General features: G+C 35.1%; 6 protein-coding genes across 6 annotated transcripts; 2 read left to right on the forward strand and 4 right to left on the reverse strand.

Moving 5' to 3' along the window:
- Positions 1-1,174: 1,174 nt before the first annotated feature.
- On the forward strand, positions 1,175-2,505 carry RO3G_04926 (uncharacterized protein; the record flags this gene model as incomplete). Its single annotated transcript, XM_067659516.1, has 5 exons — positions 1,175-1,185; positions 1,241-1,469; positions 1,521-1,803; positions 1,891-1,919; positions 1,981-2,505. The coding sequence occupies 5 exons, from the start codon at positions 1,175-1,177 to the stop codon at positions 2,503-2,505; spliced, it is 1,077 nt and encodes a 358-aa protein (XP_067515617.1).
- A 361-nt stretch (positions 2,506-2,866) lies between these two features.
- RO3G_04927 (uncharacterized protein) lies at positions 2,867-4,768 on the reverse strand (the record flags this gene model as incomplete). Its single annotated transcript, XM_067659517.1, has 5 exons — positions 2,867-2,872; positions 3,060-3,722; positions 3,772-4,398; positions 4,457-4,592; positions 4,743-4,768. 5 exons carry the CDS (start codon positions 4,766-4,768, stop codon positions 2,867-2,869), a joined length of 1,458 nt encoding a protein of 485 aa, XP_067515618.1.
- A 654-nt stretch (positions 4,769-5,422) lies between these two features.
- Positions 5,423-8,717, reverse strand: RO3G_04928 (calcium-translocating P-type ATPase, PMCA-type; the record flags this gene model as incomplete). Its single annotated transcript, XM_067659518.1, has 3 exons — positions 5,423-8,198; positions 8,268-8,351; positions 8,404-8,717. 3 exons carry the CDS (start codon positions 8,715-8,717, stop codon positions 5,423-5,425), a joined length of 3,174 nt encoding a protein of 1,057 aa, XP_067515619.1.
- A 1,810-nt stretch (positions 8,718-10,527) lies between these two features.
- On the reverse strand, positions 10,528-12,258 carry RO3G_04929 (uncharacterized protein; the record flags this gene model as incomplete). The annotated part of the gene is made up of 5 exons (XM_067659519.1): positions 10,528-11,361; positions 11,455-11,517; positions 11,656-11,675; positions 11,825-12,170; positions 12,220-12,258. 5 exons carry the CDS (start codon positions 12,256-12,258, stop codon positions 10,528-10,530), a joined length of 1,302 nt encoding a protein of 433 aa, XP_067515620.1.
- A 413-nt stretch (positions 12,259-12,671) lies between these two features.
- Positions 12,672-13,625, forward strand: RO3G_04930 (uncharacterized protein; the record flags this gene model as incomplete). The annotated part of the gene is made up of 3 exons (XM_067659520.1): positions 12,672-12,880; positions 12,947-12,996; positions 13,048-13,625. The coding sequence occupies 3 exons, from the start codon at positions 12,672-12,674 to the stop codon at positions 13,623-13,625; spliced, it is 837 nt and encodes a 278-aa protein (XP_067515621.1).
- A 1,149-nt stretch (positions 13,626-14,774) lies between these two features.
- On the reverse strand, positions 14,775-15,618 carry RO3G_04931 (uncharacterized protein; the record flags this gene model as incomplete). The annotated part of the gene is made up of 6 exons (XM_067659521.1): positions 14,775-14,825; positions 14,875-14,935; positions 14,988-15,112; positions 15,177-15,247; positions 15,300-15,370; positions 15,596-15,618. The coding sequence occupies 6 exons, from the start codon at positions 15,616-15,618 to the stop codon at positions 14,775-14,777; spliced, it is 402 nt and encodes a 133-aa protein (XP_067515622.1).
- Between the last annotated feature and the right edge of the window lie 1,352 nt (positions 15,619-16,970).

Genomic DNA, 16,970 nt, shown 5'->3' on the forward strand with positions numbered 1-16,970 from the left:
GAGCTTCAGTTCGCAAGTATGGAGACATTTTGCAAGTGCAAAGTATTCTTCGTCCATGCAGCAGATATTAGGATAATACAGCTCCTCAATCTTTTCTGATTATTAACAATTTTTTTCCGATCTAAAAATTAAAGAGAAAGCCTGTATTTGTGGAGCTTGCGTTTTGAGCCCAAACGACCGATTTACGAGCTTTGGTTGGCAGGCTTATTGACAGTCAGGTCTGACTTTGATGATAGACTGGAAGTTTTGCCAGTTTTAAGTTCTTCTAAGGCATGAAGACGATTCTTTTAAACCATTTATCCATCATTATTACCTACTTTACTAGTTTTTGTTCCTCTTGATATTGGTAGTGTCACTTGGTAGAAACAATTACTACCATTAAACAATTGAAAAAAGAGCAGAGCGAAGGCTTAGTCAGAAATAAGCTCAACCCTAATGCTCCTTCAAACACTCTTTCTACGATGGTCAACCCATCTATTCTTAAGCTTACTGAGGAAGACACTAAATTAGGTATACATTTACTTGATCCTTTCTTTTACATCACTTGTCTATAAAGAAGAAATTGTGTTCACAATTACGGTGAACAGATATATTATAAGCTTATATTAAATGTTGGAGCAAGACTGTATATAACACACATCTGATCGATAAGCATGTACACACTTACTATTTTTGCTTATCAGCGAACTACCATTATTTTTTTTGATCAAATTTTTTTTTTCAAAAAAGCAATAGAATTTCCTTTTTTGGATCAAACTAATCGCTAAAGTCCAACCATTATTTTCCAATTGATGGTGGAACCACTGTGTCCAAAATACTTGTGAAGTAGATCACGGTAACAAATACTATATCTAGGTGTTCATAATACCCAACTACTGGGTTTATTAAAGTTGTTTCACGCCATTGTTTAAATAAAATTCCGCTCGGGGTGTACTTCACATCTATTTTTTTTTTTTTTTTTTGTGATCTGCACTTATTTACATCTCTTTCTCTCTTTTTTTTTAATTGGTTGTTATGGATACAAAATCAATTGAAGAAAAGAAACGAATTGAAGAGGTGGGTGTTGATAATGCACCTAATGGTGGTACATCCGCATGGCTCGTTATATTTGGCTGTTTTTGTGTAATGAAATCTTTTTTTTTTTGACATTTAAGACTAACTTTTTTTCCAGGGCATGTTTGCTATGTAAGTACAACGTCTCCTATCCTAAAAATCAAAATTTTTGATTTCATCTTGATAGCTACGGTGTAAATTATTCTTGGGGCTTGTTTCTGAGACACTATAATCAATCCATCTATATAAATCAAATGACTCAGCTTTCATGGATCGGGTCCATCTGCATTGCCTTGTTTTTCATTATTGGTCCTATCAATGAATGGGTTGTGTATCATTTAGGATATACAAAGATGCTCTGTATTGCTTCTATCTTGTGTCCTCTTTCTTTGATGTTAGCTAGTATAAGTCACCAGGTTAAGTCTAGACCATTTTAAAAATGGGCTAAAGTTAATAATCTTTTGTAGATCTGGCATTTATATCTGACTCAGGGAGTCATGTTTGGACTTGGCGCTTCCTTTGTTTGGTTCCCATGTATTAGCGCTCCCCAGGAATGGTTCTCTAGTCGCCGAGGATTAGCTATTGGTATCACTATGTGTGGATCAGGAATTGGTGGATTAGTGATGTCCAATATTAACCAGGCCGTCATTCTTGCCCTTGATTATCGATGGGCCCTTCGTATCTCTGGATTTATCTCCTTCTTTTTCTTGATACTTGCTACCGTTTTTGTCAAATCGCCTCGTCGTCGTAGTGAGCAAGAGAAGCAAACTATAAATGATATGTTGCGTAGACAAGTTCAGCTATTAAAAAACACACAGTTTGATATATTGTTAATAGTTGGCTTTATTACTACATTTGGTTATCTGGTAAAAAAAAAGAAACTTTTTTCCTTACGCGTGCTTTTCTGTCTAAAGCTTCACTTAACAGGTTCCTTCATTCTTACTGCCCTCATTCGCAAAGTCTTTGAACCTTAGCCCTTGGATTGGCACTAATTTATCAGCCATTATGTCTGCAATTAATGCAGTTTCCAAGTTAGCCAATGGGTTTGTAAGCGACAGAGTTGGTCGCGTCAATGGTCTGTTTATCTGTACTTTTCTCGCAGGAATTTTCTCACTTTCTATTTGGACAACTGCTCATTCAGAAGCTTCTATTTGGGTCTTTGCTGTCCTCTACGGTTTCTTTGGTGCAGGTTATCTCACCTTGTTCCCGGCCTCACTGCCTCAAATTGCTGGATATGAAAATATCACAGCTGCCAATGGATTGCTCTATTTTACCAATACGTTTGGATACCTATTTGGTACACCCATTGCCTCAGCCATCATCAATCGCACATCGCCTCCAAATTATGCTTACGCCGCTGTTTGGGGTGGTCTCCTGATGACAGTAGGAGGAGTATTCTGCTTCATTTTACGGGTTATGCGAGCTGGCTTTAATCCTTGGATTAAGGTTTAAATACACAGCTGTTAACATATAGTTTTACCTCATAATTATTTAATATATTTTTTTGTCACTTCTTACTATAGATTTTTTAAAAGTACATTTAGTTATATACAACAATAAAAATTGTAAATAATTTGAATAGAAGCCTATCCATTTCTTTACAAGCTCTATTCTAGAGTGAAAATGATGCAGATTCCATATAAAATAAAATCGCCTGGAATAATAATAGCAAAAGTATAGGGTTGCATGAGAGTGAGTTATAACAAGAAAGCTTGCCTTGTACACATTAAAGAATTTTTATATACTCAGGCTAATTATATAATATCCAACCAATAGTTTAATTGTGAAAAATAAAGTTTTTTACCCTTAAAGATCAGAACTAAAGGACAAATTGTATAAAAAATTTATTTTATTTTTTTGTTTGACTGTAGATAAAGTCGTGTATTGATGAATTACATTCTCTTTTTAACATAAGCATCAAGTGCCTCTCCTTCCTCTGTGCTACTTCCATATCCCGATTGTTTCATTCTTCTCTTTCTTCTTGCTCTTTCTTCCCCATCACTTACACTATAATCTCTTCGTTTACGTCTGTGACTACCCATACTTCGGTGTTCATCTTCATCGTCACCTTCTTTAATCATACCTTCTTCATCCTCTTCTTCTTCAATTTTTTCTCTTAATCGCTTCATGAATTTCTCAAAGGCTTCTTGAGCCAATGCTGGTTCATTCAACTCTTTATATTCTTCCATTTCTTCTACTCTTGATTTCACGTTTTCCCAGGTGTCATCAAGCTGAATAGGAGGCTGAAGTCGCTTGAGCGCATGACGAAGTATATCCATACGCTTTTTCTGCTTTTTCTCCTGTCGTCGTTTTTCCTCTTTCAATCTATGTTCAGCTTTTAACTGTAAATGCTCAAAGATAAATACAAGATTTTCTTGGTTTACTTCCGACGTCACTGATTCATCCAGCACTTTCAAGTAATCATCCAAAGAGGTCTCTAGTGTGACGTCAAAATCGGCTCGCTTCAAAGCATCATAAACTAATTTCTTTTGTTGATAGAGCTGCTCATCTAAATCATCAATCACATCCCAAAACATGTCTAAAGGTGTTGATTCAGGAAGCCCCACAGCTTCAAGGTACCGTGGATCATCTTTGATAATGGGATAAATATTTTTCCACATTGTTCTTACATTGATTTTATGATTAGCCACCAATTCTTGCATGAGTTCCTATAAATGCATAAGTATAAATATTATAAAAGCATCCATTGAAACTTACTCTATAACCTTCACGAGCTTTACGCTCTCTTCTTTTTCTATTTGTCATCTTTTTATTTAACTCATTCAATGGTTCCTCCCATAAGGCTCTATTGTATTCCTCAAAAACAGATAAGAAATCCAACATATCCATACCTTGAAACTCTTGTTTCAAATCATGATTAGGCTCCATATAAAGTGATTGTGCCTCTTTCCATTGTGTTCGGTAAGTAATGTCAGGAATCGAACGGAGAAGCTGACCAAAGCGCTCCATGCTATTTTTGCGCAAGTCGCGTAACTTGTCCTTTTCCGCGCGTTGCATATTTTGCACATATTCTTCAAAATAAGCTTCTCGTTGTTTGTCGCTCTTAATTGTGTTAAATGCAGGATCATGGCTTGCCAGATGGGCAAAAGTACTGTAGCGCGTGTAGGGTTTGACCATTTCTTTATGGCGATCAATAAGTGCCATAAAGCTTTGCTTTTGTTGTCGCTCAAATTCTTCTTTTTCTTCACGTTCCCGTTTAGATTCGGCGTCAACATAGGCTTGGAAAGCTGCCTTGCGTTCGACGATAGTCTTGAGAGCACGATAAAGCGGTTTTGTAATGATTGCGCGCATGGCCTGATCCCAAGTCCAGTCTGATTTAACACCCTAATATAACGTAATGGTTCGTATTCAAATAAAATGCATGTAAACATATCGAACTTACTGTTTCTTTAAGTAAGCCCAAAAAGGCCTTTTCAGCTTCTTCTTTTGTATCAAATTCTGGAATTGGCTGTTCCAATTGGACAACAGATGGTGTGCTTGGTTTAGCAGGAACAATAGGTGGTGTTGGTATATTTTTCCTATATACATTTTTTAGTAGCTTTTCCACAAAAGATCTACACTTTTGCTTACATTTCGTTTGCTATCTTTCTTGCTTTTTCTAATTGCTCTGTTTTAAAAAGTGTTACTTATATATACCTTTGTAACTATTCTCTCTATTTTTCATATACCTTTTATCTCTGGAGGTACCTCCCATACTGTTTCTTTTGTCTTGATATTACTATAATACTTTTTGCCTTCAGGAGTTGTATATTCTCTCCAAGAAGAAGCCTTCAAAACCTTTTCTTCGGGCGTTAATAATTCCTCGGGCTTTTCCCAAGTACTTTGTTTGGTTATATTATTGTACCAGTATTTTCTACCTTCAGCTGTTTGATGTTCTTTCCATACAGTCTATAAAATAGATGAGTTTCAGAATGAGAAAGATTAAAAGAATGATGCAACAAAAACTTACGGATGGATCAGGAGGAGTTACAGATGGTGGTCTTTGCCATGGTGAGCCTGCGGGTGAAAGATACGGACTATTGCTTATAGGCGAAGGTGTACTGGTTGGTGAAGAACCAAACTTTTATACAACATGTTAGCAAATTTAATATAAATAACAATAATAACCTACAGGTACAAAATTGCCTGGTGGTGGTCTATACATTGAAACGAGCTAAAATAAAAGAAGAGTAAAATAAAATAAAAAATTATTTCTTTTTTTTTTTTTTTTGTTTTCCCTAAACACACACCCAATGTTATCCTTTGTTTCTCGTTTTAAAGAATTGCTCAATAAATTGTTGGTCTTATTTTGTTACATTGAATTATAAGGAGAAAGGGGGGGTTCTTTTTAAGCTAAAAATGACATCATTTATTGGTTTTGTCTTCTTTCTGCATCTTCAGCAGCCTTTTTAAACTTTTGAGCATTTGCTACCAACTGCGTAAATCTATTTTGTGGATGACTTTCTTCAGTTGCACCGTAAGAAGGCATAGATCGTTTCTTTTGAGGAGGCACATCGCGGCTCTTGGTACGACGTTGACGACGCAGGAGTGAATAGACCTTTAATTCCTCACGCACTTCACCAATGGCGCCTTCCCAGTGCATACGAGAGTACGATGCCAGTGGCTTGGCCTCTTCATCAAACTTTCGTCCACAGCAATCGGGTAGGAGACGAATGATGGTACCTACAGGAATAGAGAGTGCACCAATGGCCACAGTAATCAACCATTGTAAAGGTGAAAGTGGAACAGTCTTGAAGGCAATACCGCCAAAAGTGACAATCAAGAATTGGCCGAGAATAACGACGATCTGGATAACAATAAAGATCCAGTTATCAAAAAGATCTTTAAATACATTCATCGTCCCATCAATACGTCGACAGTTGATTTCATTAAACACCTGCAAAAAGACAAAGGAATTAAATACCATTGTTCTAAGAACAGCTTGATCTGATTCACCCAAGTGAAAAATACGGGCTCCCCAGTAGATCAAGACCAAGTTCACTATGATCTGAAAGATGGCTTGTCCAAGAATCATCTTAGCCATACGGTAATTAATTAGATGAGCGTATTTTGAGATAGGCTTGCGGTGAAGTAAATCATCTGTAGGAGGTTCAGTAGCTAGAGCCAAGGCAGCCAAGGTATCCATGATCAAATTGACCCAGAGAAGTTGAACGGCACTCAAGATACTTTCGGCATTTTCAGAACTAACAGCAGAAATGAACGAAAGTACGACAGCAGCAATATTGACAGTCAGTTGGAACGTTAAGAACTTGCGCACACCATCGTTCACTGCACGTCCCCACATCAATGCTTTCAAGATGGAGTTGAAGTTGTCATCCATCAAGATGATATCAGAAGCCTCTTTGGCCACCTCAGTGCCTGCAATGCCCATACTGAACCCAACATCTGCCATCTTAAGAGCAGGGCCATCATTTGTACCATCGCCTGTCATACCAACCACTTGATCTTGCTCTTGAAGACGAGAGACCACGATTGTCTTGTCTTGAGGAGATGAACGAGCCAAGACTTGAAGGCGAGGGATTACCTTGCGTTGTTCTTCCACAGACATACTGCGCAATTCAGGTCCAGACATAGCCAAACCTCCTTTAGTTAAGATACCGGCATTACGAGCAATCGCTTTGGCCGTGTTCAAGTTATCACCTGTAATCATACGGACAAAAACACCTGCTTGTCTGAATGCGGTGACCGACTCGACTACACCAGGACGAAGAGGATCCATGATACCCACAATACCAATCAACGTCAATTCTTCCAAGGGAGGTTCGTCTTCATTCAACTTTTTATATTCAGATTTAGAGATATCGCGGTAGGCGAGAGCAATTGTGCGAAGCGCTTGATCAGCATAGTTGGAGATAATACCGTTCCACTTGACAATGTTTTCTTTAGTGAGCTTTTGTGCTTTGCCTTCATGATCCACATAAGAGGTACATGCTTCGAGCACAATTTCAGAAGCACCTTTCACGTGGATACGATAATCAGATTGAGTTTTGGTACGAGCAGAGTTTTCTTTGGTCTTGGTCACAGTCGTCATCGTCTTTCTCTTGGAGGCGAATGGGTATACTTTGGCAACAGTTGAATCATGGCGCAAATCTTCATAACGACTCCCTAAACTCTTGGCCATGCCAAGCAAGGCGCATTCGGTCTTGGAACCAATGAATTCGAGCTGTCCGTTTTCATTCTTATCCTCAAAAGCAGTTGAGTTGATCGCGGTGGTTTCGAGCACCAAAGCAAACGTGTCCTTATTGATCTTATCAGCCCAAGACTTGATGTCTTCTTGCTTTTCAAATGTTTCTTCGGCAATTGTGCCGTGAGTGACGGTCATTTTGTTTTGAGTGAGTGTGCCCGTCTTGTCTGAGCAAATAGCCGTTGCATTTCCCATGGTTTCACAGGCGGCCAAGACACGCACGAGGTTATTGTCCTTGAGCATTTGGGTAGTAGCAAAGGCGAGGGCCATGGTGACGGCCATAGGGAGACCTTCAGGCACGGCAACCACGATGATAGTGATTGCTTGAATGACAATACGAATCATGGAGGCAGCAATATCACCTGCAGAAGGAAACTCGGGTGCTAAAGCAGCAGTAACAAAGTACTTGATCACCAAGGCAAGTAACATAAGAATTGCGGCGGCGAATCCCAATTTGGCAATTTGTTCAGCTAGTGTGTCCAACTTCATCTGGAGTGGCGTACCTTCAGCCTCACCGTCACGCATTGACATCATGGTTTTTCCAAAAAATGAGTGTTCACCGACCGCCAAGACAATGGCGCGTCCGACACCTTCAAGCACTTTAGAACCCGACAAAATGAAGCAATCGCCCTTGCCCTCTACATTCTTTTTCATTGTATCTGATTCACCTGTGGCTGATGATTCATCACAGGCTAGGTTGTGGCCCTTGAGAAAGAGACCATCGACAGGTATAATATCTCCGGGTTCAAGCATCAAAATATCGCCGACATTAATGTCGTACACACTGATTTGCTGTTCACGACCGCTACGTAACACCTTCACTTCTCTATCTTCCTTTTTTGAGTTTAGCTTTTTAAATTGAGCTTCCTTTTGATAATCGTTGATGGCATTTGTTAATACAACGGCCAAGACGGCGACTAAGATAGCAGTACCTTCGACCCTAAAAAACCCCAGATAAAGAAGATTAGCTTTGTTTTTTTTTTTTTGTATAGTTTTGTTTATATCCCACCATCCAACTCGTGGTTCATCCTTCGGGTGTTGCGGAGAGTAATCTTCCCAGATACCAACTATCAATGAAACAATAGAAGCAATACTACAATAAAAAAATCAGCTTATATGATAATAAATAGCACCATGTCCATTACCTCAACATAATTAATGTTTTATCGTTATAGGCAGCCCATAATAATTGTAAAAAGGACTTTGTTTTAGGTTCGGGTAAAACATTTTTACCAAAGTGCTTTTGACGCTCTTGAAAGCTGGATTGATTACTACCTTGATCAGCCGAGAGACCAAGAGAAGGGTCGACTTGAAGCTTTTTACAGATACTACTGACACCACCTAATTTTTGTAATTGTTCCTCACTTTTTGGGTCAAAGAGTTGAGTAATATCATCAACTGTTATATCAAAGGAAGAACCATTGAGGAGCGGTTCTCTTTCCTCTTGATTGGATGACATATAAATGAGGGAAATTAAAAAAAAAAGAAATTGAGGAAAATTAAATCATTGTGTTAAATAGTGTCAGTACCAACGGTGCCACTTGGCGGTTTGTTAAATTTCAATTGGCGCCCTCTAGGATTCAATTGGCAGTTTTTTTTTTTGCCAGTTTCATTATGCATGTTGAATAGGCTGTTTCCCAAACATCTATCAAAGACATTTTTTTTCAAACTGATTATGCTTCACTATATTCTTGAGAATAACCCTGAGCTGTTCAATAGGTTTGGGCTTTGGTAAGTAGAATATAAAATATACAAATCAATAACCTTTATTGGTGAGCTATTTTTTTTTAATTTCATTAGCGACATATACAAGTGCGCTATTTGTTGGCTAAATAAAAGCCTTTCATTTCAGGAAATGTATTCATATAACCCAATGGGATGGATATAAATCTAATTTAACGACCAGTTGCAGTTCTTTCAGGTACTTCATTTTTGGGTTTGGTTGCTTTTCGTTTATGGGATCCAACTACTTTAATTTTCGTGTTGCTGTCCTCAACTGGCTGTCCTCATAGTTACCTACACTTGAACTATTACAAAGATAGCCACTCGTCTTTTTATTTCAGGGATTGCGTGCATCTGTTTCCCTCTCCATTAACTTTCCTTTTATGTAGTGCTGGCTGTAACTCTAATCAAATAGTTTGCGTTTTCGCGTGTCATTCTCTTGATATATCTGATGTAATAAATTCTTTAGGTATTGAGGAACCTGATTATGCTGTAGAGGAATTTACCAAATTAGCCACTACAAACAAACTATATTCAAGATAAATTGAAGTCCGCTTTCATCGCCAAAAAACGCTTGTACACTCTTGTGAAGATCTCTGACCGAATATGAGTTGTGTCCTTCCTTTTGATCACCGGGTTTGATTTTAGTCTACTCCAAATGAAGTTAGTGGACAAAAAATGATATACAATTGAAACGATCAACGCATGGCAATTCCCAATAATAATAAAAATCAATTCGAGAAGATGGTATTGAAAGATTAATAAACTGTATGAAAGTTATGAAGATGGTGTGTATCCCTTTCTCTGTAGCACACGTTTGAGCGTGTGATTTGCTTGTATATATCACTATGATCCTTTGAAAATAAACAAGGAGCTTTTCTCCCCCTAAGTAACATATTGCAAAGATTGCTTTCTTGATTCCGACAAAGCATAGGATTGCAATTCAATTAAACAGGAATCAGAGGCAACACAAACCTTATACTCCAAATTCACTTAATTATCCAGACTAGAAAGATAATTGAAAAGAGACCTTCTTTGCATTAAACAATCACCTGTATTCTTTTCGTATTTTTTTTTCCAGTAAATCGAACTCAGCTCTAACGTTACAAAAGTATTATGTGTAAATAGTTTTTATTAGGATGCAAATACAACAATACATACTAGTTATGATGGTTGTGGTATCGATTTTATCTTGTGAGCTCATAACTTTCTTGCAAAAAAAAAAAAAAAAAAAAAAAAAAAAAAAAAAAAAAAAAAAAAAAAAAAAAAAAAAGGGGGGGAATGTTTTTTGATGAAAAAAAAATTTGTTTATTCAAAAAAAAGAACCCCTCGGCAAATTTTTTTCAAAAACCCAAAAAAAGGAGGAGAACCAAATTTCCGGTTAAAACCCAAAAAAAATTTTGCGGAACCCCGAAATTGTTGTATGACCCCAACTTGATTAAACACTGTAAAAAAGGATTTGCATAAAAAAAAGGAAATACTTTCAACAGGACATTTTCTGTGCAACACTGTAACACGCAAACGATTATTTGTACGTCATTTTTTTATTATAAATCTAACAATTCCTCTTCTAAAATTCCAGCGAGTGAATCAAGATCGTCATCATCATCATCATCATCGTAACTGTCTACTTCATTGTCGTCATCATTACCCTGATTATTTCCGGTTTCTGAATTCATGCTCAGATCATGATCTTCTTCATTTGATAAAATGATCACACTTGATTTTCCTTTTTTCTTTATTCTATCTTCCTCTTCTTCTTCTTCTTCTTCATTCACTGCCCTTTTTCTTTTCCATTTTCTATGTAAGCTATCGGTTGGGCTATCATCTTTTACTGGCACTGTGTGTGTTACACTTTCTGAATCTGTTGTATTATCAGCTTCACTTTCATCCATAAAATCCTCTAATTCCTTATTCACCTCATCCCAGTCCACATTTTCAACCAACTCTTCTTCTTTTTCATCAAACAAGTGGTCTTCCAAAGAGACTGAGTCAGGATTTTCAATATCAGATAATTCTGCGTCCTGTAAACTATAGGCTTCCTCATTTTGCTTTTTCCATCTTGCTGTACTATCAAGTAACCAGGCCGGTGTGACAATCTTGGCATGTCCGTATTCTTTTGCTGCCTTGGTCTTTGCATCCCACTTGAGGGTGATGAAATGCGTCGTCTTTCCAGTGAGATCGGTTGAGCAAGTGGCACCAAAAGATGCGGCCATATGCCATATGCCTGAGTGAGTTGGATCTCTGATATGTCTGTGAAGTACATCTGGTGCAAAAAAGATGTGACAATTGGATAAAACGTTACGTTTTAAAGCGGGTATGATCCTAGTAACATCGCCTTGTTGTTTTTTATAGAATTCTTTATGAATTTGCTTCAAGATCTATTAGGATAGTCGTGAGCATAGTGTTGTGATGTGTATATGTCTGTGTACATTTAACATGGTATAGAGTTCTTTATCTTCATCTTTATATACATCTGGATCTTCTTTTTCTTCTTCTTTATTATCATTACTGCTATTTTCCAGCTTTTTTTCTTCCTAATCATTCATGTTAACTTTTTTTTTAAACAATATGTTATTTTACCTTATTTTTTGTAGGACTATTGATATCTCCTGTTCCTACAAAGTATTCATCTGTTTTTATATGAATAACATGTATGAAATAATAATATAAACCTTACATGGTTTAATACGAACTAAATTAGGTGAATTACTCCACACATCAGATCTATCATCTAATACAACCACCATAGATGTATCACAAGGAAATATTCTTTGAAGACTTTTCTGTGTCAGACCTTTGTAGAGAATAAGTATTAAAGTATGTACAAATCTCTAGACTTACATCCATTTTCATCTCTTGACAAGATCCTTTCTTTAAATAAACTTCCTTCTGGATCCATTTCTCTAGCAACAGCCTTTGCATAATCTTTTGTTCCCATAGTGTAAATATGTAAATCATATAAATTTTCAATCTCTTTTAAAAATTCTCTAAGACCAGGTCTCAATTTAATATAATACATTGTCGGACTCTTTGGTAAAGTAAATTGACGTATCTCTTCATTTTTCCAATGGCTAATACGTGGATCACAAGAAGCATGTACAATTGTTTGATCCAAGTCAAGAATTAATGATAACTTTCTGGATTCTAAAAGTCTTTTCGCGTTTTCTTTTTCTAACCTTTCAGCTTCCTATGATATTCGTGAATATAAACAAAAATATATAAAGCAAATCATTTACCGATCGACTGACAGTAAGACCAATATTATCATAACTCATATTAATCTTTTCTTCATCTGATAGACTATTCGCAGTATTTAATAAACTATAAACTTATCTTCTTTTTATTTACTTTTCTAACACTGCACCACAAACTGCACATAAGCCATTATACTGTACTTGGTGACTACAATCTTCCATATTCTATTTTCTATAAAAAATTTACCCCTTCTTTTTTTTTTTTTTTTTTTATGGTTATTTCCCTTTTTTTTTAATCCACCAAGGAAAAAAAAATAAAAAAAAATAAAAAAAAGTAATAAAAAAAAAACTATAAAGTAGTCACGTGCCTGAATCAATGCAAAAAAAAAAAAAAAAAAAAAAATTACACAGTAGTCACATTGTCAGAATCAATATAAAAAAAAAAAGGTCCAACGAATGAAACATATTTCTTTACTTTTTTTTTATTTTTAAAGATGCGTGTTAAATTATCTATTCCTTCTGTTAGATTATTATGCTGGTTTGTTGTTCATGAAATAATGACTATTTATCAGTTACAAAAAGAAATTATTAAGCAATTAAAACTTGAAATAAAACCAAGTCAAGCCGCGTTGTACTTGGATGACTATGCGCTCTTACCTCATCACATTGCAAAGGAAGTTTTACGTGAAGATGATTTTCTTTGGTAAAAAAAAAAAGATACCTTTTTTGTTCATGTATGCAAGCTTATTTATTTTATATGTTTTTGTAGTTTAAAGACCGTCTCACTTCAGGCGCACACACTTGAAAAGAGAAAGCACGGTAATGATGATCGCTATTGTTTATATAAAAAATTAATATTGTATAAAACAGATGGAGAAGAAGAGACAACTACTTCAAAAAGAGTAAAGAAAGATGCAGAGATCAAAAAAGAAGGAAGGTTGAGAGAAGAGAGACGTAAAATAAAAAAAGAACAGCAAAAGAGGAAGAAGTTGAAAAGGAAGCTTGAGAAAGAAAAGAACGAATTATTAAAGTCTAAAGAAACAAAGTCGAGAAGAGTTGGCAAAAAAGATGAAGAAGAGAAGAAGAAAGAAGAAAAGAAAGAAGAAAAGAAAGAAGAAAAGAAGAATAAGCTGGGTGTCAATGATGCACAAAACAAGATCAAAAAGAGCTCTCCACCATTTCAAGGTCTCAAGAGAACCAAGAAAAGAAACCAAAGGCGCAGAATATTGAAGCGGTCTTATCGCGAGGCTATCGCTGCTGCTGCTGCTGCTGCTGCTGCTGCTGCTGCTGCCGCTGTTAATGTTAGTGATGCATACACAAATGAAGACTATCAAACACAGCCAAATGCTTGCAATACATCAACTGTAGAACCCACTGACAGCCAAGTCTTGCCAAACTCTTTTAGTGAAGAACCTCCACAGTTGGAAGATGAAAACATCGCAGCATAATCAAACATATATCAACAAGATATAACCTATCCTAGGAATAATCATTATAATATACCATAAAATGATCAAAAATTGTATATGAATTTAAACGATGTAAATAAAATGACTGATTCTTTGGCAAAAAGCTAAATTTTTAACCTTTCCCCCTTTTTCTTTATTTCTGTAAAACTTTTACTAGCCGACCTACTCACTACGCTCGCTTAATGGCCGTCATCGCCTCACGGCTCGGATCCTGACTTCCCCACACCAGTTAATTGAGCGTTAATAAAATGCAATGTTATTGATAATATTGTTTATAAAGCAACATGTGTGTTTTAACAGTAAGAAAAAAGTTATATACAATAGCGGACAAAACTGGTGCACAAAACTTTTTTTCAGCTTTTAACTATCATTACTTGCTCATGGTAATTGCGATAGTCATGAAACTATATTAGAAGGAAGATATACTAGTGATGAAGATACCCTAATTGACTTTCAAAAGAATGAGGCAAATAGTCTTTTGGTTCTGAATTACGATCACTGTCCAAGTGTTGATTTCCAGAACAATCCACCGTCTATTGGAGACCATTTAGTTATTAAGGTACAACTACCAATTTATTTCTCTTTTTTTTTTTCTAGTTATTTTATTTCATAGACTCTTGAGCTGACTTCTTTGTATGCCCCTGAGATTTCCGATTGGAAAAAAGTCATAAAGAATTGAATCGGAAAGAACACCCTGTTCTTGTTGGGTTTTTAGAAGGATATTCACAACCCTCAAGAAAAGGTGGCAAGTTTGAATTGAAAAAGAAAAGAAAGAACGATGAAGAAGAAAAACAGCGAGAAGAGGAGTCCGTTGTTACGATTATGTAAAGTGATTTATATGATGTTAGAAAGTTACAGCTGTTACATCTATTTATTAAAATGTATATTTTTTTTGAGTCCAAAAATTAGATAGGGTTCCTTTTGCTTACAAATGAGGAAAACACTTTAAGACTATTTCTAAGAGAGGCTTAATGCTAACTCTTTTTCAAAAAGCAACACAAGCAAGCTTTATAACAAAGCATACTTGATCTACACACTCATTGGCTATCACGCTATTTGAGATACACAATTATTCATTAGAAAATATAAAGCATCATTTCTATTATCCTTTTTTCAAGATATTCGTGTTTATTTCTTTGCTGCAAGGAATTGTTGATATTCCATTTGTAATTTTGCAATCTATATTCGCATGTTAATTAAATAGGAAAGTAAATAAAAAAAAACGTACCTCCTGTTTCTTTAATTCAGACTTCTTTGTTAATTCTGTCAGTTGCTTTTCTACTCGTTCACTAAGATGTATAGGTCAAACAAAAGCGCTTTAATGTATTCATGCTTCTTTACATTTCACTAGTAATCAAATTTAATCTGTTTTTCACGTTGGTTACTGCCTCTCCTCTTTCCTGTTTAACAAGAACGGGTCCAATAAGTTTATAAATGCTGCTTTCATCATCCAAATGTTCAAATTCCTATATATTAAAAGTATTTAATAAGTGGTCTCGCACTTCTTGTCTTCTTTCTCTCTTTAGTTACTTTATTCACTAATTCATTTTCCTGTTGTTGTGACTCTAAGCGTTGTCTTGTTTCGATAACTTGAGAAAGTTCTTGAAAGAAAGTTTAATGATGAAAGATGATGAAAAGTATACTATTTCAAACCTTTTTGTATAACTTGAAAGGCTTTAGATTCAGCTTCTAACTTAGCTTCGACGGTGGATAAACTGCTCATACTTTTTTTTAAAAAAAAATAACAACAGCAGAAAAGAAAGTATTTGATTTTATTAAAAACACGCGCATTTGCTGCTGCTTTCTAGTGGCTTGTATAACCACATATTATTAAGTTCTTTTAAAGATAACTTGAAGTTTATTTATTCTATTTCACCAATATGCTTTCGACTTGAAGAGAAGCAGAGAGAAAAAAGAAAGCGAAATTATGATGCATTTTTTTTACTTACTATAATTTCAATGGAAAATGCATATCCTGTATTTTTTATATTGGAAACACGCCAAATCAATTAAGTTTAAAATAACGAACTGGAACAGAAATATATCATTTAAAAACATTTCTTTTGTTTACTAACTATCTTTATCATTTAGCTGAACCATCCTTAAACAGGCATAAGACATTGAGAATCGATTTTAAAGGTATGTTTTTTATATACATAAAGCTACTAGGATGCAGTAGCATAAAAGTCAACATAGATATATAAAAAAAAAGGTATAGAGCTCATCTTTTATGCAATATGCTATAAAACGAAGGAAAACCTTCAGTATATACCAAAATTTAATGTAAAACATTACGCTAAATGAACAAAAGCGAGTTACTAGATATTTCCAAGTAATATCAGACATACTTATTTCTAGTTAAGCACTTTAAAGTGTGAAGCTTTGGTCCGATCAGTGATTAAATTGAGATATGCCTCTTAAAAAGTTATTTTGCTGATAAGAAATCATAACATAGAAATTGGAATTTAAATGGACAACTGTAGAGCCATTTGTATGAAAAATCATCAGTTAACATTAGTCAGTAACTTACTGTTATTTTTAAATGAATATAGATCGTTCTGATGAAAAGCCTTTTAAAACCCTGTTAGAACACTAAAGTCAAGTTTCTTGAAGTCAATTGTCTTTATCGTATTTTTTTTTTTTTATATGAACATTTTTATTTAAGCCAAATAGTTTTACTAACATTATAAAATTGATATGCTTTGCAAGACTCGGCATGCTCTACATTAAACAAGTCAAGCCAAACTTATTTAAATCTATTTCTTAAATCAATTTAAAGTCTTTTTTTATATAATCTTCAAGTGAATAATCTTTGTAGTTCTCTTACTTTTACAAAAGATATTATGTAAATCTTTTAAATATCTTTTATTTCAGTAAATCTCAAATATTCTTCGCCAGGCTTTTTTATATCAAGTTACAACAAATGCAAACATGATATTCACCACTATAAATGTGGTAATCATTTATAACAAGTCAATCATTTGTATTATCTCTTACATTTCAAACCTTTTATTAAATCATATTGACTAGCTATTTTAAGAATCACGGCATGAACGTTAACATTAGCCTTGTGTTGTGTTTAATTGGCAAATCAACCTGACTTATTTAAGCTCTAGATTTCTGTTTAGATCTCATACAAGTATAAGGACATTTGAATAAAATAAATAAAGGATCAACTTAAGATGATTATCAAATCTTGTGCTGTAAGTTCGAGCAGATAATTGAGTAAATAAGAGAATATCTTGTGCAAATAAGAAATTCAATAAAAACAATTGGCTTCAAGAAACATATTTTATAGCTAATTAGAAAATCAATAGAGCTTTT

Source organism: Rhizopus delemar, genomic scaffold (genome assembly GCF_000149305.1).
Source record: "Rhizopus delemar RA 99-880 supercont3.3 genomic scaffold, whole genome shotgun sequence".
Taxonomy (NCBI): Eukaryota; Fungi; Mucoromycota; class Mucoromycetes; order Mucorales; family Rhizopodaceae; genus Rhizopus; species Rhizopus delemar.